This window comes from Cupressus sempervirens, chromosome 8 (assembly GCF_028749045.1).
Source record: "Cupressus sempervirens isolate cs-2001-9-10 chromosome 8, ASM2874904v1, whole genome shotgun sequence".
In the NCBI taxonomy this organism is placed as follows: domain Eukaryota; kingdom Viridiplantae; phylum Streptophyta; class Pinopsida; order Cupressales; family Cupressaceae; genus Cupressus; species Cupressus sempervirens.
The window spans coordinates 678067709-678091898 of NC_143125.1; the positions used below are offsets into that span (position 1 = coordinate 678067709).

General features: G+C 34.3%; 1 protein-coding gene across 1 annotated transcript in view; it reads left to right on the forward strand.

Annotated features, from left to right (window-relative positions):
* Positions 1-6968: 6968 nt before the first annotated feature.
* The window catches only part of PHS2 (alpha-glucan phosphorylase 2), a 78900-nt gene continuing 61678 nt past the window's right edge, over positions 6969-24190 (forward strand). The window contains exons 1-3 of the mRNA XM_089798752.1: positions 6969-7176; positions 7270-7361; positions 10275-10544. Coding sequence (XP_089654878.1) covers positions 10335-10544 — 210 coding nt within the window. The 5' untranslated portion in view covers positions 6969-7176; positions 7270-7361; positions 10275-10334. The remainder of the gene's footprint in view (positions 7177-7269; positions 7362-10274; positions 10545-24190) is intronic.

The following is a 24190-nucleotide window of genomic DNA, read 5'->3' on the forward strand; positions in this document are numbered from 1 at the left end:
AATTAATACTATTGTGGTTTCACAACACACGCCCCATTTCTCTTAGAAATGGGGACCCCCTAGTAACAATTTTGTTTCCTAGACCCCTAGTTTGGGGCCTAGATCTTTTTTGGAACTCCACTTGGAGTATGGGTCAAGCCCTAGTCCTTTAACTGAGAAGTCCATATGTCAGAATAGAGATTTTTTGAGGAAAAGGCTAGTTTTTAGTGCTAAAGGGCACACTAGTACACCTATCACACATGCGCACCCATTTAGGGTGCGCAGGTGCGCTATATGCACAACTGCACACTTTACTCCTTTAGAGATGCGCACTTGTGCACATATGCAGGTGCACACCTCCAAAGGGTGCACACTACCCTGGGACCTCATCCTCTTCTCTCATAAGTCTTTGCACCTCCTTCAAACCTGCACCTCCTAAGGTGTGCATTGAACTTGCACACACAACACAACAAATCAAAGGAAAGGTTCGCATGTGCACACCTCCCCAAGGTGCATACATGCACATCTTTCTCTAAAAAACAAAAAAGGCATATATAAGGGTGAGCACATGTGCACCCCATCAAGGTGTGCATCCTTTGCACAAAAAGCATAAGGATCAATTTTTCCCCTTTGCACTTGAAACGCGTAGATGCACAATTGTGCATGTGTGCACCTCATCAAGGTGCACATGTGCAAAGGTGTGCGTCTACAGTAAAATGGTCATAAAACAACCATTAAGCACACCTATAAGGGTGCACTAAGTGCACTATTGTGCATTCCAAGGCTTTTTTGGGGGGGGGGGAATTGACTATTTTGATTTTTTTGAGTGTTTTGGGCTAGGTTTTTTGTTAGTTTGAGTTTGTTTTGGGTTTTTCCAACATGATATTTAACTAATGTTTGCTTCTTTGTGTAGATAAAAAGGCATCCTTAACTTGTTGGCATCATAACTTTACGCCAATTAAAAGGACCTAGAAAAGCTTGTTAAAAAGATATGAAAAAGTTTCAAACATTTGATCGTTTTGAGTAATTTGGATCACCTAGTCTTTGACTAAGAAGGATTAGGTAGTCAAAGAGAAGAAAATGTCAAGAAATAGACGAAGATGTGCATAACACGAAGGTGTGGCGAATAATGCGCAAATGCATAGATCATCATAACATCTTCATTATCAGCAACAATAGAGATCTCACCTGAGATGGTAACTTTCACCTTCAAACAAGTCACACGTAAGTTTTGATTTATGAATTTACACTAAAGATCAAAGATAAAGAGGTTAGACACATGAAGCGAAACAGGTTCCTCATCTTATGCAATGGTTAATGACAAGATTCAACATAGGTGCCTTGGGATTTTAGATAGAAGAAGCAAAAGGAGTTCAAATCTATGAAAATGTTTGGTTATAAAGAGGCTATAAATCATCAAAAAAGGGAAAAATAAGTACACGAGAGTGCTCCCAGATCTCGTCTGAGAAAAACCCAGAAATTATTTTCAAAACTAAGAACTTTGATTTTTTGCTGAATTCAACACCTTGCACAAGTTTCACTAAGGTGCACTTCTCCAAAGGTGCACAAGGTGCACTTCTCCAAAGGTGTGCCAAAAGTTTTTGAAGAAGTCAAAGGTGCGCCAACAATTAACTGCCAGTTCCAAATTTAGAGCTTTCCATGCATTGGAAACACATTTTGACAGCAGTTTAACTCCTATAAACCTCCAAGAGAAGGTTGAGCTTCTATTTTTGGCATCTCGAGAGACTCCTACATCATTTAATGACTTTCTTCTTCTTATTTTCTCATGCTTTCATTGTTTCTAAGTCATGTAAAGGCTCATGCACCCATTAATTGATATAAACAAGGGGGGAGTCCTACTTAGCACCATTTAAAGAGTCAGTTTGTACATAGATAGATTTGTTCTATTAGTTTTAAGCATATATTTGCATGAAGAGATCTTTCACTCTCAACACAAATTGAGGAGATGATTTCTTATAAATTGAGGAATTAAATATGTATTTGCCATTATTTTGGTGCAATAATAGATGCTATTGATGCTCTCATTCAAAGTGTAGTTATTCTTGCTTGAGTGTGTTATATTTTGTGAATGTATGTTCATGGAGTGTAATGGAGCCAATAGTTTTCTTGTGTTATTTTGATTGAGTGATCTTTTAATTTTGGTGTTTGCCTCATGTTTACAAATTCTGCTAACATACTTAGTTGGAGAAGAGATCACCCTATTGTTCCTACATAGCTTTTTGTCTCGCATGAGCGCACCTTTTGTGGCCTTACGATTTGATGAAAAGTGAAACATCTTATAGTTACTGAATTCCCATTGATGATTGCATCAGTGGAATTAAGGAAGCACTGCTCCTATGTTTATTGGTTACCTACTGATCTTTTCAAAGGCTTAACTCACAGACATGTTGTTTTCGTGGCTTATGTCGATTAGGGATTTATTTTTCAAGTAAATTGCTTAAATTTCTTGTTATCTTAACTTCATTATTTGCTTTTACAAATACTTGGTTAAATTAAGAATTCATATCATTGCATTGTTAGATTGCATTCATTTAAAAAATAGAAAATACCAAAAACATATTTCTTTTTTGTGGTTAATTTTGAAACAACAAGCAGATTGATATCTTATCCGAAATTGGTTCGAATTAGCAAAGGCCTCCCAATGAACAAACACATTTATCTTCAACTTAGCAGATTCCACTAGATTGCAAGATTGCTTAGAACCTTGGGGTTGATCCTAGATTAGCTTTTCTAGAGAGGAGCTCAAAAGGATTCCTACTGTTAAGCATCATGCAAAATGACAACTCAACCGATACTTATAACAAAATCAATGAACTTAGAATTAGATTCATACAACCAAAATTAATTGTAAAGGCAAGTACTCCAATTGGCTTCATATCTCCTATCTTTTTTTAAAATTTCCTTTTATCTATGTGTGTGTATGTGCATGCGTGTGTGGGTGTGTGTGTTTATGCTAAGAGCATGGTTAACCTAAGAAATTGTAATATAGATGATTATCTTGAATAAAATTAAAATACAAAATTATTTAATCATTATTTAATTAGTTTATGTAATTGTATAATTTTATTTTATAACTTTTAAGTCATACAAAGTATCAACATTCTAATTAGATTAACAAGGTTCAACATACAAAATATAATGAATAACATAATACAACAAGAGCCACATAGTGGCTAAGTACTTGCCTATTATAAATAAGTATTAATAATAAATAACAAATATATAATAAAATTTCAATTTTTGTTAAAGTCAAATATAAGTTATATAATTTATTTTGATATTAGACATAAAAAGATATATTATAATATTATTCAATTGTATTTCAATTATCTATAATATCATTTTCTAAAATATTTTTATTCTTTATTTTTATTATTTTATTACTAAATTATATACTACTAAATTGAATGATTATAACTATAGTCTAATTAAAATAATATTTAATATCAATCCTTATAATAAATAAGGAACTAATTAATAGAATTCACAATTAAAATTAAATAATAAATAATTCACAAAAATTAGCTTACATTTACTATATTGCATTATAATAGTTTGTCCATATAGATAAAAATATGGTACTAAAATTGTTAGTTTTTTATATTTAGAAATTATCCATATAAGAGTAAAACTTTCATAACCAATCACATAATCATTAAATAAATTTCACAATTTATTTCCTTAAAAAATGTGCATGTAAACTATAATTTTTTATTTTTTTTTCACATATTTAATTTTAATTTGTAACGAACTATTTAACAAGTGTACTTGCCATTTAGTCATAGTAGATAATTTGAAAAAAAATGTTATAGCTTCTTTTTTTTTTTCAATTTCAATTTTAATTTTTTTTACAAATGTTAGTAAAATAGTAAAAATCTATGTATATTGTAAAAATATATAATGATAAAATATAAAATATAGTAATGCTTAAAAGCTTAAATTAACTTAAATTATTTATTTCAATTAAATTAATAGTAGTAAAATTATATATGTATGTGAGATTAATTTTAATATAAATATAATATATAGTTTTGTGATGATTTTAATAAATATATAATATATTTAATAATAATATTAGTTTTCTTATTATGTTATAGATTTAATAATAATATTAGTTTTCTTATTAATCTATCTCCTAAAATTGTGCCGCTGAAAATGATTGATTTATGGACCTAACCTCCAAAAAAAGGGGTCCTATAACACAAAAAGCATACAAAACAATCAAATTGATGAAAAATAATTATTAGAATATATGAAATTGATAAGTAAATTAAAAAACTTTAGAAATTTCTCAATTGCCCATAAATAATTGCCAATGATTGGTGTAGAAGACTAATTGAATAGTTGGAAAAACTGAAGGCCTACGACAAGTACAACAAGTGCCACATAGTGGCATGTACTTGCCGTAAAATAATTGTAATAGAAATAACTGTTGAATATTATAATAATTAATCATAGATAAAAAAATAGAGAAATAATAATATTTTTTTCATTATATAATATATAATTTTAATATTATAAAATGGATTATAAAACAACAAATTTTAAAATAATATTTATGATAAATTTAATTTGAATTGAGTTGTCATGTTTTTTTGGTAAAATAAGAAAATATTTATAAATGAATTTAAGAAATAGATTATATTCATTAAATGGCGAAGTTGAAAAAGAGAAATAAAATTTCAAAATATAATATAATTTGTCATTGAAAAGAATTAAATATCTTAATTAAAATAAAGCACATATTAATTGAAACATTGACGAAAAAATTAGGTAAATAGTTTGTAAAATATTTAAATTTGATCTTAAGATTATAATCCTAAAATCTTGCCGAAAAATATGATTATGGAGTATGGCTCCGAAAAAAGGGGTCTTATAAGATCAAATTGATTGAGCCAATCATAATTCAAATAAGTCATTTATATAATATTTCTAATTAATAAATTTTTATGGAAACTTTAGAAATATGTAATTATGGAACACCTGTTTATCTATGATTGATTGATGAGTGGAAAACTATTGATTAATTGAGTTGAACTGAATGCAATAGTACATTGCCTACGACAAGTACAATAACTAGTTAAGAATACAGATTCAAAAATGATGTAATAATACTTTAGCCTATCGGCAAGTACTAATAAGAAATAGATAAAGTAAGAACCCACCTACAAAGTTAAGAATTGAATTGAGTTGAGAAAAACTAAGATGGATGACCTTTGCATGTTTCATTCACTTGCTATCTACATTTTGAGTGTATTTATCTCGTATCTCAAGATTCTTCATCCTTTATCAACCACTATTTATTTTGCGTCTCTTATTATTATTATAAAATTACACTATTAAGAAAAAACTTTATATATATATATCCAAGTGATAGTACTAAACTCGGAATTATTTTGGATCAACTTTGTTTTTGTTTACCAGTTTGATATACTTCAAATGTATACTCCCGAGATTCCTTGTTTGAGCCTTCATGGGACCAGCGCGTCATGGTATTTAGTTGATAAGTAGGAGATGATTTCCACAGCTAGTCAAATTGTGATGTGAATATCAGGATTTAACTGTGTGATTTTGAGTCAAACTCGATGACCCATGTTTCATGAGTAGTGATTCAACATGAATCCATCTCTCATGAGAATAAATGGAACACTTAGCACTCATTGGATCTAGGTGATGCTCACAGGGGTGAAGCACCGGGACTTCCCGGGAGGTCACCCATCCCAGTACTACTCCAGCCTGAGCGCGCTTAACTATGGAGTTTCCTCCACAGTTAAACCCAAAGCTTGCAACCCCATTTGCAAAACCTTCACCAAGTGTTGTACCTTATGAACCATTCATTAGAAAGCCCCTTAAGCTCATCAATTGATAAGTAGGAGATGATTTCCACAGCTAGTCAAATTGTGATGTGAATATCAGGATTTAACTGTGTGATTTTGAGTCAAACTCGATGACCCATGTTTCATGAGTAGTGATTCAACATGAATCCATCTCTCATGAGAATAAATGGAACACTTAGCACTCATTGGATCTAGGTGATGCTCACAGGGGTGAAGCACCGGGACTTCCCGGGAGGTCACCCATCCCAGTACTACTCCAGCCTGAGCGCGCTTAACTATGGAGTTTCCTCCACAGTTAAACCCAAAGCTTGCAACCCCATTTGCAAAACCTTCACCAAGTGTTGTACCTTATGAACCATTCATTAGAAAGCCCCTTAAGCTCATCAATTGATAAGTAGGAGATCACACAGTTTGACTCAAAATCACACAGTTAAATCCTGATATTCACATCACAATTTGACTAGCTGTGGAAATCATCTCCTACTTATCAATTGATGAGCTTAAGGGGCTTTCTAATGAATGGTTCATAAGGTACAACACTTGGTGAAGGTTTTGCAAATGGGGTTGCAAGCTTTGGGTTTAACTGTGGAGGAAACTCCATAGTTAAGCGCGCTCAGGCTGGAGTAGTACTGGGATGGGTGACCTCCCGGGAAGTCCCGGTGCTTCACCCCTGTGAGCATCACCTAGATCCAATGAGTGCTAAGTGTTCCATTTATTCTCATGAGAGATGGATTCATGTTGAATCACTACTCATGAAACATGGGTCATCGAGTTTGACTCAAAATCACACAGTTAAATCCTGATATTCACATCACAATGGTATTTAGTTATTTTTTAACAATAAGCACAAATTTGTTTTTTATTTGAACGATGAGATACATAGAATATTATAATATTCTTAGAAGTGTAAAGGTATGATTTTTTTTAACCGAACACGTGGCGACGTTTCGAAGGATGGCCTCAGCCCTCGTGATGGGCACGGTCGACTCATAGACCTCCACCTGTCCACATCATAAAGATATTAACATTTTCACCCCAGGTACTTTGACACGCTACGTAAGTAGTTCAATTATTTCAATTATTACCGCAGTAAATCTTCTAGTTAAACCCGTCCCCAATCTTCCTTTGTCTGCTCGTTTCTGGTTGTCAATTATCAAATTGGCGCTGTTATAGTTCAGTTTTTACTCTTTCTTGCCACTGATTTTGCATTTCTGCCACACCCGATTATTTGTTTGATATGGCTGCATTTGGACTTTTGTAGATAGTTTCTGGTTTTGTCTTGCTTTTCAGTACGGCGAATCTCAGCTTCGAATCGTGTAGAGTACATTTATGTAGCGTGGTATGACTCTGCATTCTTCTCCTAATTCGAATGCCAATAAATCTTTGATTCTCAGAACTCTGTTATTGAAAATTGTTGTTGCTTTCCGTGCAGATTACTTTTGAAGAAATTTGGAACTGAAAAGCTCCCAGTGCGCCGAATTGGAAAGAATTATAAAAAGTTGTTTCACTGGCGATTTCGCAAAGGTTAATAAGGGCTTTAAGTTGCCTTCATATCGATTTTTAACATTTTTTTGAGTGAAGATCAGGCTGTTTTTAAGATTGAGGTGTTCTATAATTAAAATCCCTATTTGTTTTACATCATGTTTCTTTTTAATTTGCTTTTTTGCTGCTTCTTTACAGAAGTAGCCGTTGCTTTTATATTGAATTCATTCGTAGCGTTTTATGGATAGTACATGTATTCCTCATTAGTTGCTGTATGAGAATAAAATATTTTGTCCTTTTTTATATATTGTTATTTGTTGAATCAGTATTGAGCATAGTATATTGAATATTCGTGCTCAGCAGTGGTGGACTGGCGCGAGGATCTGGCATCTTGTAGTTTGTTTTGTAGAGTTGCTAATTAATTTGCTGGATGTATGGGCTTATATTGGGATGCTAGATTTTTTAAATTTTTTCAAGGATCTAAACCAATGGATAGTGTTTTATTAAAACAAATTTGAAACTGAGATTCTGATGACTTAGTTTACGATGCTTTCAACCTTTGAATTTGGAGTTCTATTTTGGACCACCTTCAGGAGATAATTGTCCAAGGGCAACTGAGACAGTTTTTCCCTCATGAAACGGGTCCATGAATAGGACTCTGAACCGTAGGGCTAAAACGCTCGACATGGTTATGCTGATAGATTTGTTATCCACGTGAGTAGTTTGTTATACCCAAACTACAGTCAACAGCACAGCTCATCCACATTTCCCATACTTTTGCATACAGTTAAAGATTCTCCCTCAAATGTGTCAACAACAGTGGCTGATCTGTTCTCTACACTCTTAGTTTATTGTTAATATATCAGTTTATGTATTTGATCTGTTATCTCTATAAATTAACGAAATGGGCCTGTGATCTATGGCCCCAATTTGGGTTTCCAACATGGTATTAGAGCTTTTAGATTTTTTTGGGCTGTGAATACATTTTTTTTTGGGTATGAATCTTGATGCTTGCAGGCTGCAATCTGAGAGTGAGCAGCAATTTATTTTTGGGGAAAAGAAGACTATTGTGGCAAGGAAAAGATTAGTGTCTAAATGAACGTTTTGTGTTGTGTTTATCTCTGTATTGTTTTTTGCTGTGTTTATCAGCCGACCACGAAGTTGTAGCCTGGAACAATAGAATTGTGGCCAAGAAAAATGCCTAAATTATTGAAGATTGTGATATCTATCAGGTAGTGGCAGTCAAAGGAGAGTTTGGAGGTGACAACTATAGGCTGTGAGATTTGTTTTTTTTTCCGCTCATGTACCTATATGTTAAATAAGGTATATAAGCTTTGTGTGATAATAAATTGTGTGAAATGTCTCTCCAACATTGTAGGTTAATTATGAGAGTTAGCACTGATTGCCATAGTTACAAAAAGTCTGACTATGAGGTGTGATGGTACGCTAAAGTCTATTGCAATGTGTTTCTAGTTGTGGCCGCCAACTCTTTGTGCTGTTTTAGTCATGTAAAAGAAAATTGTGGAAATGATATCCCTCAAGAAATTGATATTATTTGGGAATCTCTTAGAAAAAGGCCCAATTCCAAACAGTGTGCAATCACAAAGTAGAAGAATGTATTGTACTTGGTATTTTGCAAGGAGTACATTATCAGTAGTACCTGACACCTTAAAATGTTTTGGTCTGACTTATTGATGAACCATGTATCTGAAAAACATTCCTAGAGAACTGTCGAGAACAACGGTGGTTACCCATGTGTCTTGGTAGATGGATTGTTTTTCATATGGACTCAATAATTATTTTGCAGGAAAAATTTCAGAGGTTGTCTCCCTGTCAATGGAACAATGTTTGTGCTTAGTCTGAAGGGTTTGTGGTAAGCCAAACTCACTTATTTAGGTGAAAAACTTAAAATTTGTTGAAGGTTTTGTGGTAAGCCAAAATTATTTGCTTGGGTGAAAAATCTGAAGAAAAAGTAATTGCATTAGCTGGGGGAAATCCCAAATGGTTATGGGTAAACTGGGTAAAAACACAAAGCATAATGAGAAGGGGAACAAATTTCGTAAAGGGGAGCAAGATTTTATGTTGTAAATGGGTACCTAAGAAGGCTTAATTGTGGGACCCATCCTATTTGAATTTTTAATAATTTCTCCCACATACAGAGCTATTAGTGGTAGAAATTAGGCGGGAGTATTGAAGGATTTGTTATCCTTGTGTGTAGCTTGTTATACCCAAACTACAGTCAACAACACAGCTTATCCACATTTCTGATACTTTTGCATACATTAAAGATTCTCCCTCACGTGTCAACAACAGTGGCTGATCTGTCCTCTGCACTCTTAGTTTGTTGTCAACATATCAGTTTATGTATTTGACCTGTTATCTTTATAAATTAATGAAATGGGCCTGTGATCTATGAGCCCAATTTGGGTTTCCAACAGGTTTTTCTTAAAGTGGGCCATTAAAATGTTATGAAACATTTAGCTAGTTTTGTTGTTTTCAGGTTGGATTATACCATGGAATCTCTTAACCATGAAACGGCTCTTGGTCAAGCTGAAATATTTTTTGATAAAATGTACGGTTCTGCATAACATATTTTCAAACTGAGGGATCTATAGGGAAGTTTGTTTTTCTTCACTGCTAATATTTTGGAAAAGTTATACACATTAAACAATGAGAAAATAATTATTTACCCTGGTATTAATTTTTGTTATACACATCAAACTGTGATAAAAAAAATTATATACACCGGTGTTAATTTTTGGTCAAGTCTTAACTAAGAGCTCCATGTCAGTTCCATTCGCTTACTATTGTTGGTAAAAAGCATATTCATCAATTTCAGGAATTTCTGATTATTTACTGGTTTGTGTTTAGGAAGCAATTGGAGGATTTTGTTTTATTGTCTATCTTTTATTAGTTGTTTGGTCGATAATATAAATAATTTTTCATGTTCTACAGGAAATCTACAGAGTGTAGTCTTGTTGGAGCCAGTCTGGTAGAAGCTGTATAAAAGAGGCAATGAAATCTTCTAGTGAAATCAATGGGGTTCCCAAGGGAGATCTGTCTAGCATTCCAGCTTCAGCTCATCCCACTGCCGAAGGTCCTGCAGAGGTGGCAGCTAACATAAAATATCATGCCCAGTACACCCCTCATTTTTCACCTTTGAAATTTGAGCCTGAACAAGCATTTTATGCCACTGCTGATAGTGTTCGAGACTCTTTGATTCAGGTACAATCCTTATTCCTTTTCTAGAAGCATAAGTTGTTACACTTTTATTGAGTGGTATATCTACTAGAAGTCAAGTGTGAACCATAGAACTTAATTGTAGTGAGAGCTGTGGTATGTAAATATCTGGTGTCCTTTCTATTTTATTTCATTTTCACAGAACCGCGTTCTTGTCCTTTACTGTGTAATTCATAGGTTGGTTCTGCTTATATTTTTCGAGCAGTGGCAGTAGTACATTACTGCAGTACCTTAAGATGTTGATCTACACATTAAAAGGGCGTGGTTCCATGGAGGGGCTTTGAAAACTATGTTTATAAGCAAGGGGTCTCATGGAAAATAAATGCTAGAGAACTAATTGAATTTTTTTCCCGATAAATAGGAGCTCCCCTTTTCAAATTGTAATTCTAATTTGGAGTGTAGTTAGAAATTCCATCACAAGATTTTTTGTGAGCTGTCAATCATCTGGAGTTTTTAAGCTCCTGTGAATTAATTTTTTATCATTTTACAATTATATACGCTGTTGAATTGCATATGCAAAGTAATAAAATTCGTGAGACCATCAATATTGGAGCTCAATCTTGTAAGCTTAAGTTGCACTACAAAATTCATTGGATCACCCGATTTACAACTCTTATAAATCTGAGCAGCATGTACTGAAACTTTTTAGGAATGCCCCCTGCAATGGATGTATCTAAGTGTAGTGCGTATGGTGATTTCTTAAGTTCATGAATCATGAAGGTCAAATACAATGGTTTTTATCAATGAATTTATATCACAAACTAATGTCTACCAATAAGTAGAGTTAATGGCATATTTTGTTCTATAGATTTTGTCACTAAAGTGTCTCTCATGAATTTCAAATCTTTCATATGGCTGTGCCATGACAGAAGAATTTCAATTCCTAGTACAAGTTAGACAGCACATGCCCAACCAAAATATGTGCCTCAATTGCATTTTCTGAGCGTCTTGTTTTTCAAAACTGGTTCTATGTGTTAATTCCGTAACTTGTTAATGCATACTGGTCTGAGAACAGATCAGTTCGATCTGAGATTGCATGATAAGTAAAGGTTAAATCTTTGCTTTATTTCCTTTACAAGATCGGCACCTTTCCTTGGAGGTTTAGTTTAATGTTAATCTAACACCATTGTTTGGATGATAATTAATATTTAATTAATCCTAGTTGATCGCTGATTTTGGAGGTTAAGTAAATGATTTGTTGGAAGAGACATGTCCTTCTAAGGACATGTCTCTTAATCCCTATACTTATAGAGGGTAAGAATGAAGTCTAAGGACACACAAAACACAAAAGATAAATACAAGTCCGCTCCTTAGTCATTCTGCCCTCATATGATTTGCAGAAGCAAAAGAAAGAATTCTGATTCATATTTCTAATCCAGTCAAAGACAATAATCTGAAGTTACTCACAGCTAGTTATAGAAGATAGAGAAGATAGAATGATATCTGTATTCAGTCCAAAGAATTTGCAGAAACGTCACATGGTATCAGAGCATGGTAGTCGAACCCAGGCTCTGCAAAATTCAGCTATTAAACTTCATATATATCTAGCAACTATCTCCTATCTTCAATGGCATACACAATCAGACCCGATGATAGGTTTGATGGGAAAGAACACTTTGAGGCCTGGAAATTCAGAACCATGATGATTCTTGAAGAGAATGACGTAAGACAATTTGTTGACAAAGCATCCAAACAACCATCAGTTGAACCTCATAAATCTATCTAGAGCAGAGGAAATAGAAAAGCCATTCAAATCATTTTAGATGGAGTAAAAAATGATATCGTACCTATGCTTACAAAACATCAATCTGCCTTTGATATGATGAATGCATTACGAAATTCATATGAAGTAAACAATGCAACTAGGGTTCTCGCACTGAAAAGATAACTAAATCACATTCAGATAAAGAAAGGAGAATCAATAAATTCTTACTTCTTAAGAGTTGCCAGCATTAGAGATGAACTATCAAGTATAGGAACCACTATTAGTGACACAAAATTAACACTAATGGCTATAGATAGATTGCCAGATTCATGGGAGACATTTGCACAAGGAATAAGTGCCCGAGATAATCTTCTGGACTTCAACAGACTTAAGAATGATTGTCTTCGAGAGGAATCTAGAAAACTAAAGAAAGGAGGGAAACAGAAAATAGAAGATGAAGAACTTCATGTTCTTAATACAAACTCCTATAAGGGCAAGAATAAGCATTTCAAGAAGAAAAAGGGAAATCAAAAGAATGGAAAACCCAAGAAAGATCTATCTAAAATAAAGTGTTTCAAATGTGAAAAATTTGGACACTACAGATCTAATTGTCCTGAAAATTCCAAACAACAAACAAACTCTACAAATGTTATTAGGGAAGAAGATACTTATGATCTTGAGAACCGTGTTTTGTATTCCTCACTATCAAATGAAATTTCAAATAAAGCATGGGTAACTGATAGTGGGTCTTCTAGACATATAATGGGATACAATGAAACACTAGACTCTTTATCAAAGAAGGTTAACGGTGAAGTTACAATTGGTGATAATTCAACACACTCTATTGAAAGAATTGGAAATTGTACTTTGAAACTAAAATCAGGAAATACTCTTCTTCTTAAAAGTGTACTCTATGTACTAGGAATTAAAAGAAACCTAATCTCAATTACATCACTTGAAGATGATGGGCATAATGTTGTATTCGTGGATGGCAAAGTATAAATTTGGGTAAAGAACTCCTCCATCAAGAAAGCGAAGTTAATTGGTCAAAGAAAAGGATATTTGTATGAATTGAATACATAATCTAGTCAATCCATTCAAGCCTTAGTTCATGAAGCTGCAGATATAAATGAAATATGACACAAAAGATTAGGGCATCTAAATTTCAAAACTTTATCAACTATGGAGAAGATGGTTACTGGATTACCTAAACTAAATAAAGACCACTCAAGTATTTGCAAAGGGTGTGCTCTGGGTAAGAACACCAAAAGTCCTTTTCATGATAGTACTATAAAAACAAATAATGTACTAGAATTAATTCATTCAGATTTATGCGGACCTATGTCTGTTCCTTCTCTTGGAGGATTCTGGTATTACATCTTGTTCATAGATGACTTCTCTAGGAAAACATGGATTTATTTTTTAAAATGCAAAGAATTAGAAGAAATCCTACAGAGATATAAGGAATTCAAAACATTAATTGCAAACTTTTCAGGGCATAAAATTAAAACCCGTAGAATTGATAACGGAGGAGAATATACCTCAGACTTGTTTAAAAGGTTTTGTAAAGAATCAAGGATTAAGAGGGAGTACATTGTTCCTTATAATCCAGAACAAAACGGGGTAGCAGAAAGAAAGAATAAGACAATTATAGAAGCTGCTAGAGCTATGATTTTTGATCAAAATCTAGAATATTATTTTTGGGTAGAAGCCTCTTGTACTATTGTATATATTCAAAACAGAAGCCTTCACTCCTATCTTAAAGATAAAACTCCTAAAGAAGTATTTACTAAAGTAAAACCCAATATAAGTCATCTTAGAATTTTTGTGTGTCATGTATGTATCCATGTTCCAAAAGAAAAGAGAACTAAGTTAGAACCCTCTGAGAGGAAAGGTATTTTTGTAGGGTATAGTAAAACATCTAAGGTATATAGGATTTTCATACCTAGACAGAAAAGTATTGAACTTAGTAGGGATGTAATCTTTGAAGAAGATTTTGCATTCAAAAGAGCCATAAGTTCTGGTGAACCTTCTCCTTTATCTAGTTGTGAAAGAATTAGTGAATTTGGGTCCCAGAGGGAGAACATAGAAGAAATCGAAGATGAAATTCAAAATATGAACCTTGAAGAAAATTCAAAGAAAATACTACTTTGGGCCATCAAAACAGTTGAAGCAGCTCAAGACTTTGTTGCACCTTCTGGAATAGTCAAAGAAAGCAAAAGACCTAAAAGATTCTCTAGTTATACAACAAACATGAGTGATTTATCCAAAACAGAACCAACCAATCCTTCTGATGTTATTAAACATACAACTTGGAAAGAAGCGATGATAGAAGAATACCAATCTATTATGAAAAATGATGTTTGGGAAATTGTTCCAAGACTTAAAGAAAAATTTGTTGTTCCTTCCAAGTGGATATTTAAAATAAAACATGTTGCTAATGGTAGCATTGAAAAGTATAAAGCTAGATTTGTAGCCAGAGGATTTTCTCAGAAGGAAGGGATTGATTATGAAAAAACCTTTGCTCCTATTGCCAGATATACTTCTGTAAGAGCAGTCTTAGCAATTGCAGCATCAAAAGGATGGAAAATACATTAGATGGATGTGTTGGTGACTGAAAATGTTACCCATTTCCAATTACCCTGATGAGAACAAAACGCATCTAGGGGCAGCTAACTCCCATTATTAACACATCCATTCAGACACCAGGCCAACTATAAGGCTATACTCCTTCTGCACTTCAGGCTCTGCAAAACCTAGGCGGGTGAACCTCTTTAGATCTGACTATGCGACCAGTGCAATAACCACTTTCAGGATCTAGAAAAGCAGATGAAACCCCTAATATCTCCTAGTGGTTTATGAAATAACATAGATTCTACAATAGCTAGGTGCAAACCGATATTATTCATAAACTGAGTGAGGGTTTAAAACTTTTATGTCCACTTCAACATGAAGGGAAAAAGATTGATTTATATTGAGAAAAGACAACATGTTCAATATGTAGCAAAACTTTAATGATCCTACAAACGACCAGTGCCTTATCCATTAGGGCAATCCTACACTCCAGAATTATGCATCCTTGAACATCAATCAACATATGGCATACGTTAAGACATTCATGTTCAATCTGTTCACCTTATGAATTAGACAACAATATCCAATATAACCCCATACTTTCTCACATCCTTTTTAATTGAATCTGCAACCTTGTCTGAAACCACAAGCAATTATATGACTCCTTGAGTTAAAGGAAAGCAAACTTCAAACATACAACCGGGCAATTGCAAATAGGTTCAAGATCTTTGTTCTTGAACATATAACATTACAAACTCAACAAGAAAAGAGACAGAATTATATTGAAATTCAAAACCTTCTGCACACTGTATTTATCTCCTTGAAATAAGTACATTAGGAATGCATAAAACAAGATACAAGATCACACTACTGTATCAGAACAATCTATGAAATCCATATGCTGTTCATACAAGACATGTTGGGTATGTGGCTTTCACAACTTGAGCAGAGCTCTAGGAACTGGAAAAATAGAAAACCGACCAACAACCCCCCTTTCTCTAGCCTTGGGATCTCACTTAAATACTGTGAGATGCAACAAGCTTCAGGCATAGAGAATTGACAAGTGTCCCTTACAAAAGATATCACAAGTTTGTAACGGAAGAAAGAAGAAAAATGATTAACAGAACATCACGTAGATCAAAAATTCTCCTGTAAGCTCCTTTCTATTACCACTTTTTGCTGATTCGACTCTACCACTGATTTGTTGTGTGCGCAATTGCTAAGACCGCCCTATCAATGACAAAATCAACTTTGAAAAATACGCACCAACCTAGGCCCGTGGGTTTTGTCAAGATGACTATTGAATGAGAATCATCTTTACTTCCCACTCTTTACTGATCATGCCAGGCTTCAGAAATAACAGAATCATTACTTAGCATGCAGTACAGAAGCCGGAAAACAATGTGGTTATTAAAAATAACAAAATAGGGATGCTCTGATCCCCAGCCACATCTGCTTCCTTAACCAACTTCTTGCCAAAATTTGCCATCTACTGACACAAAAAGGGGGGACACGCACAAAAAGTGAAAAAGACTATACCCCAGGGTATAAAATCTTCCTCACCCTCTTCCAAAATTATGCACAGGGTCTCAAATATTTCTGCTACCCTGGCATCAAACTAAGATGCTTTGAAAATTTGTTTAAAAGATGATGTTTCTGCTGAAAAGGTTGTTAGCTTACAAAGTCTATTCCTTATTCTTCTTACCACCTTGGTGACTTGACTATGACACCTGATTACTAGCTTTCCTCTATCAAAAAACCATACACAAGCATACGAAGCTAACCATTTTCCTTTTCTGAACCATCCTCTGAAAATAAATAAATCATTTTTCAAAGTATCAGTGTCCCAGAACCAACTACTCATAACGAACAATCCTTCCGCTATCCATACCCTTAGACTTAGTGAAATCTTTAGAAACATCTTTTGAATAAATCACCAGGACTGAAAAATGCAGAGACTTTGGTATACAAACTTACCTGAAGCCTTTTTCTTTTATCTCTGTAACTTCTGCATTTTATCCTTGAGCCAACTACTTGACACTCGTGCCAAATTTATCTCAATCCCAGCAGTAATTTTTTCCGTTCAGAGATGACTCACGAATTTCTACTCGCACAAGTTGATATTGGGAAAATCTCACTCGTTACACCCTGTTCTTTACTTTCACATGTGAAGGTTTTCATGTCTCATTAATATGCATAATGATACCACCTTCAATAGTAAAATATGCACCGTCGATCTTGAAGATCTTATAAGTTGAAACTGTGAGCATGACGGCTTCGAAATCCACTAGGCAAGCTGGTCCGGAATAACCCAATCATAATTAGCCATGTGTGCAATTTATCTTTTAGTGGGCACTTCTTGCTTCTAAGAAATGCAAACGCGCCAGAACTGCAGATCTGAATTGAATCAACGACCTGAGTCCGCCCCACATGTCAGGCTTGCGCATTCCCGCACTTCTTATCTTGTGAGCATGTTGATATAGCGGGCCAGCGCCCTCCGTCGATCTAAAGAAGATCAACGGTTGATGAAGAAAATCTTGAATAACCATTGCACTGTTCCTTTATCACAAAACACGTGACACTTCAAAATGGCATGATTTGGTTAATTGCGATACGGGTCCACAATCCTTTTACCCGCATTATAAAATCATACGGAGATAAAACAATGCGGGCAAACTCTAGCCCTTGATGCTGGCTTAGATCGACGGTGATTCAGAATTTCAATAATAGGCGGCCCATCACAATGATCCTGACCAATGAGAAAATACCTTTTATTGCACGTGTTCTGACAAACCTGACTGCGGCATTCAAAACTCCGACGCCCATGACATTGTTGCTTCCTCGCATTTGGGTCCCATTGTGCCACGCGTCGCAAAGTGGCACGCCCGCAATATTTATCTGCCTCTCATCTTGAAAATGCGGGTATGCCTCATTCGTTGATCTCACATAGATCGATGATGTTCATAACTTGTCCTCTTCGCTCGTACAAACATCTCCTTGTGTCTTCATAAGGGACAGATGTCACTTATGCGCTTGCCTGCATTTTGTAACTTCCTCGCATTTTGAAAATGCGGGCCAGCGCCCTCCGTCAATCTGAACAAGATCTTCAATTGCCGAGACTTGCATTGTAAGTTTGAAAAGCAACTTTTTGGGATTTAAAAAACGTGTAAACCCTGATTACCTTAAACTTAAAACCGATTTAATCAAAACATTATTTCAAGTTTGCCTAAGGTTTAAAGAGGCATGCCTTGAGCAAGAAAATGAGAAGGGGCTAAAGGATTTCAAAGGACGTGGTGGATTTGTATAAAGTAATAGGTTCTTGACTAAATTTTGCATATTAAATGGGGTAGAAAGCAGATTTAGGATTTGTTCAAAATAAGACTTTGTCATATAACTCAGAATGACAAATTATCATCATGGAAGGCTTAGGCAAACTGAATGAAAAGTGTCAGAGACATTGAATATCTTAAGGATCTCAAATGGACAGCCGAGTGCACATTCAATTATGGGCATTCATAAGGCTTGACTTTCTCAAAATTTCAAATGGATGCTCAAAATGGGAATGCAATTTTGAGCGCCAACAGGATGTAAAAACAACATTCCTAAATGGAAAGATTACAGAAGAAGTATATCTGGAGCACCCTGAAGGATTTGAAACACATGATCCTAACACTTTTGTTTGCAGGCTCAAGAAAGCTCTCTATGGGCTTAAACAGGCTCTCAGGGCCTGGTATGAAAGAATTGATAAGTATCTCACCGGCTTAGGATTCTCCAAGAATGAAGCTGATCTAAATTTATATTATAAAAGAGATAAAGATGATATGGTAATTCTGATACTGTATGTCGATGATTTACTAATAACAGGTGATGATCATCTCATAGATTAGTGCAATAAAGATCTAACTAGAGAATTCAAGATAAAAGCTTTGGCACTCCTTCATTACTTCTTAGGATTGGAAGTACGACAAAATTCTGACAGTATCATACTTAATCAGAGGAAGTATACATCAGATATTTTGAAGAGATTTGGAATGTGGAATTGCAAGTCTATGTCTTCTCCAATAGAGACTAATTCACATAAACTTAAAGAAGTAGTAGCATAATCACCTTCCATAGATTCTACTCTCTACAAACAGATGATTGGGTCCCTTATGTATTTGGTAAATACAATACCAGATATTTTCTATGTTGTTAATGCCTTAAGCTAGTTTATGTGTGAACCAAAGGAGATTCACCTAGTTGCGGTTAAACACATTATGAGATACTTACAAGGCACTCTTAATTTTGGACTCAAATACGAGAAAGTTGGCTTAGACGTACATCTATTCATTGATTCAGATTGGGGTGGAAGTGTTAAAGACAGAAAAAGTACTTCAGGATGCTGTTTCAGTTTAGGATCAACAATGATATCTTGGATATGTAGAAAGCAGTCTTCAGTAGCTCAGAGCTCCACAGAAGCCGAATACATTGCAATAGCGATGGCCTCTCGAGAAGCAGTTTGGCTAAGGAAGTTACTTGTAGGATTATTTGGGCAAGCCATGAATCCTACGATTATTCGTTGTGATAATCAAAGTTCCATGAAGCTTTCAGTGAATCTAGTTTTTTATGACGGGTCCAAGCATATTGAAATTACTTACCATTATGTAAGAGATATGGTAGATAGGAATTCTGTAAAATTAGAATACATTTGCACTGTAGATCAGACAACAAACATACTCACCAAACCTCTATCTAGAGTGAATATGGAACACTTCAGGAGGAGACTTGGTATGGTTGAGTTGTAATTCATTTGTACACTTTAAATTAGTAATAAAATAATTTTATTTTGTCAAGCTATTGACTGTTATGGGCTCCACCATTTGTATTCATTATTTAAGAGGTGACGATCTCTGTGATAATGAACACTTGTATAAAAGACATTATAAGAGGTGACGATCTCTTAGATAATGTGCTAAACAGTAGAGTTCTACTATAAGATCTAGATGGGCTTAAGATCATATTGTGATTTAGAAATTGCTATGAGTCACAATTTGGACAAAGGAAGAATTTTATTATTCTCCAGGTTTATCCTGTATTCTGGTAGGTCTTAAACTTAGGATCATGTTGTGATATAGAAATACCAGTATCTATGAGTCACAACTTGTATAAATGAAGAAATTATAGTACTCTTCAGATTTATCCTATACTTTGTATTCTTTGCAATACTAGTATCACTAGTAGTAGTGATTTGTCATACTACAGGTTTAGTAATATGGCATTGTATCATGTGTTCTATGATACCACATGCTGAGCTTCAAATATATATAGAGTATTAAATCTTGCTTGTTCATCTTCATTTATGTTGCTAGGTATGATATCTCTCATTATGATTATCAAACTAAGAGGGAGTGTTAATTCCGTAACTTGTTAATGCATACTGGTCTGAGAACAGATCAGTTTGATCTGAGATTGCATGATAAGTAAAGGTTAAATCTTTGCTTTATTTCCTTTACAAGATCGGCGCCTTTCCTTGGAGGTTTAGTTTAATTTTAATCTAACACCATTGTTTGGATGATAATTAATATTTAATTAATCCTAGTTGATTGCCAATTTTGGAGGTTAAGTAAATGATTTGTTGGAAGAGACAAGGACATGTCTCTTAATCCCTATACTTATAGAGTGTAAGGATGAAGTCTAAGGACACACAAAAGATAAATACAAGTCTGCTCCTTAGTCATTCTGCCCTCATACGATTTGCAGAAGCAAAAGAAAGAATTCTTATTCATATTTCTAATCCAGTCAAAGACAATAATCTGAAGTTACTCACAGCTAGTTATAGAAGATAGAGAAGGTAGAATCATATCTGTATTCAGTCCAAAGAATTTGCAGAAATTTTACACTGTGTGGCTTGTTGTAGATAATCTGATAAACAGATCAGTATATACATTGATAATAGAGAGATGTTGGAGGTATTGATGTGGAAAGAGAGTTTTATCAAGGGAAAGGCATGAAATGCAGATTTTTTGTAAAGATATGCAAGACTTGTGATTAATACAGCATCTTATTCATGAGGGCCTGTTATTATTGCGTCTATAATTTTGTCTTGACACCACATATGCAGATTTTTTGTCCAATGTTTACCCCTACTGAGGATTTCCCTTTCTATGACTAATTCTAAATGAACCTGTACAAATATGGTATTTTATCACACCTGCATCGTCACCTGGATTATTGCCTGGTCATGTTGTATTTTGTGCATCGTGCTATTGAATTTTGAAATGTGTACCCTATATTCTCTCTCTATAATTGCTTCTATAACCTGACTTAACTTTTTGAATTTAAGCTCTGTAGACTAGACATGTTTGTGAATCAAGCACATCCATCGAAGCCTATTGTTTCATTTTTTTAAAAGGAGCTCATGTAAAAGCTTACGTTCCCTAGAGATAGTATTTTGAAGGTTTCCATTTAAGGGTTTGATTATGTGCGCAAGAAGGGTTAGGTTTACTGATTTTTATTTTTAAGGGAGGACTGAAATCATCACTATATGAAGTTAATTAAAGATCAAATCACAAAGGAGTCTTGCAGCAACAATAAGACACCTTCGACAAGCCATGATTATTCTTCTAGAGGATAATTCCTTCGCTAAGTAAAAAAGTGATACTTTTGAACCCTCATTAATGTAAGAGTATATTATATGGTTCATCTATTTTACAGAAACTATCCAGATTTGAAATACATATGGATTAGAAAGGAGTGGATTGCTTATAAGATTGGTGATCCATGCCTAGAAACATCTTTGCAATCATCTAGGCCTTTTGAGCGTGGAGAGTACATCAGTTGAACAATTTTGCTTTCTATGGCTGATTACACCACCAGGAATCGTTTAGTACATGAAATTTTATGAAAAAGTTATGCGACACAATCCTACATAGACTTAGAGGAGATATGATGGTAATAAATTTGGACTTTTCCACATGTACCCCAGTAAGAAGAGCCTTAATCCTATTAAATTGCCACATGCATTTTCTGCCGCTCTTGAATGATGACTAAATTTGTGATTCCACTCCTGTGACATAATTTGATGAGCACATGATAATTCTTAGTAATGCCTTTCAGGTTCCCTAATACTGTAAGAATACATAAATAAAAACCAGGCATAACATTGTTAAACTAACCATGACAGGTTAGTATTAAACTAAGCATGGGCTTATCTCTCATCTTGAGCTGTATTAGTCATTACTTTTTACCTGTGTGATTTGTCTGTACCCACCACAAACCCATCAGTGTACATGCATTAACCATGCACATAACTGCACACACCATTTGTGAGAATCATATGCAATTTACATAATAATGCATAAAATGTATGTGCAAAACCTAAAAATCAAATACTTATACATCTTTGCCATACTTATAATTAATAAATTAGGATTTTTTAAAAGGCACATTCTTGCAAGTGACATGCAAGGGCTTTGACCACATGTTGAAGGCACTGGTCATCATTTGGGGCAATTTTCTGATAATTAACCAAACAAAATTAGTTGGTTACCTTGCTGGGGCATAACTTTAAAAGGCACATTCTTGTGAGTGACATGCAAGGGCTTTGGCCACATGTTGAAGGAACCGGTAATCATCTGGGGAAATTTTCTGATAATTTACCAAACAAAATTAGTTGGTTACCTTGGTGGGGCATAACTTCGCAACCATAGCTCAAAATGGCATGTCAAAAACTTGGAAGCTTAGAATGTGTACAACAAAACGAAAGGATGCTGAACTCTGCTCATCAAAAGTTGACTCTAAAAAACCAGACTGAAAGACCTGGAAATTGTAAAATACAATTCTGACTAGAATTTGCTTGTATCTTGCAATATTTTTAATCCATTTCTGCAAACCTGGCTTACCCTCTTAATAAATTACTTCTTGGATTCCCAAGGAGGGATGCACTGTTTTCCTTGGTGAGTATTTTTCATTTCTTGATGTCCTTGGTTGTTTTTTATATAGGTGATTCACATGATGGCAGAGTACTTCCATGGTAATAAATTGCTATGCACACATTTGTGTTTCCATAAATAAATCTCAATTTAAATTAAGCTCCTCCTTATAGTGAAGGATATGATGTCTAGTGTCTATATAAATTAAGCTCCTCGTAACATCCCGGGGATTGAATAAAAGTTTCCTATTAAAAATTTATTAAACTCAACAAAACCATTAAAAAAATGATATTCCAGTCATCTGCGGGCCTGGACTTGTGGAAGTCAATTTTTTTATAAAATGAATGATTGGGGGCAGTTGTCATAGTATTTTTGTTTTCATTTTGAGGCTCAGGATGATAGTGATAGTGACTTTGATATGGATGACTTGGGGCAGCTGCCATAGTATCTTTGTTTTCATCTTGACTTTGATGTTCAGACTTTGGAGTGTTTTGCCTTGATATTATATGATCATTGATAGCTGATACATTGATGGAATGATTATATATCAATATGATCATCGATAGACTATAGTTAATATTTTAAAAGTTTAAAACTTTAAAGTTTGAGTCTTTATCTTTTCAATGTTTCCATTTTATTGAGAGTTGATGTTTTCAATTCTCTTATTTGATTCATTTCATTATGTACTAATGGTATTTTAAGTACTTGAATGTTGATTGAAAATGATGCTATTTAGAATTTTCTATGATGATTCAATTAGATGCTGATTGCTATGCTCTATGATCATTATTTGATGAATGGAATTGATAATTTTAAACTATGTTGCTGTGATGAATGTAGAATTGATGAATATATATAAAATAGCCGTTCCCTGCCATCCCCTATTCCGGCAAAATCAAAAATCGTCTTGGAAACCCGTTTCCTCGTCCCCCGTCCCCTCGTCCTGGAAACTTGGGGTAACATAGATAAAAAGTAATTACATATCTTATTCCAACATGCTTGTTTTCCAGGCCTGATATTGAAAAAGGAGCACTAAATGGCTTCAAAAAGCAACTCAAAAATGAGTTCTCCACCTCAAAATTCACCCCAAGCTGAAAACTGCAATCGTGTTTATTGAATTCACCAAACATTCTAAATCTATTCCAATTTGACACAAAAATGACTAGAATGAAGCCATCATTGGTATGCAAAATTCAATTGGTCATTAACCGATTCAAATTGCTGAAAACACTGAAGAATTGTCACCCTCCAATGCTAATGATCTGTAGAAACCCTTGCCTCATACACAATTCCCAAAACTTTCAAGAAACAAATTAAAAAACTCATATCCATAATGAATCGATTTTCACTTTGAATTTCTATATTTTCCTTCAATAAGTTTGATCCAAGTTGCTTCTTTAATAAGCCACTTTAATGACTTATTAAATTACAATGAATTGACT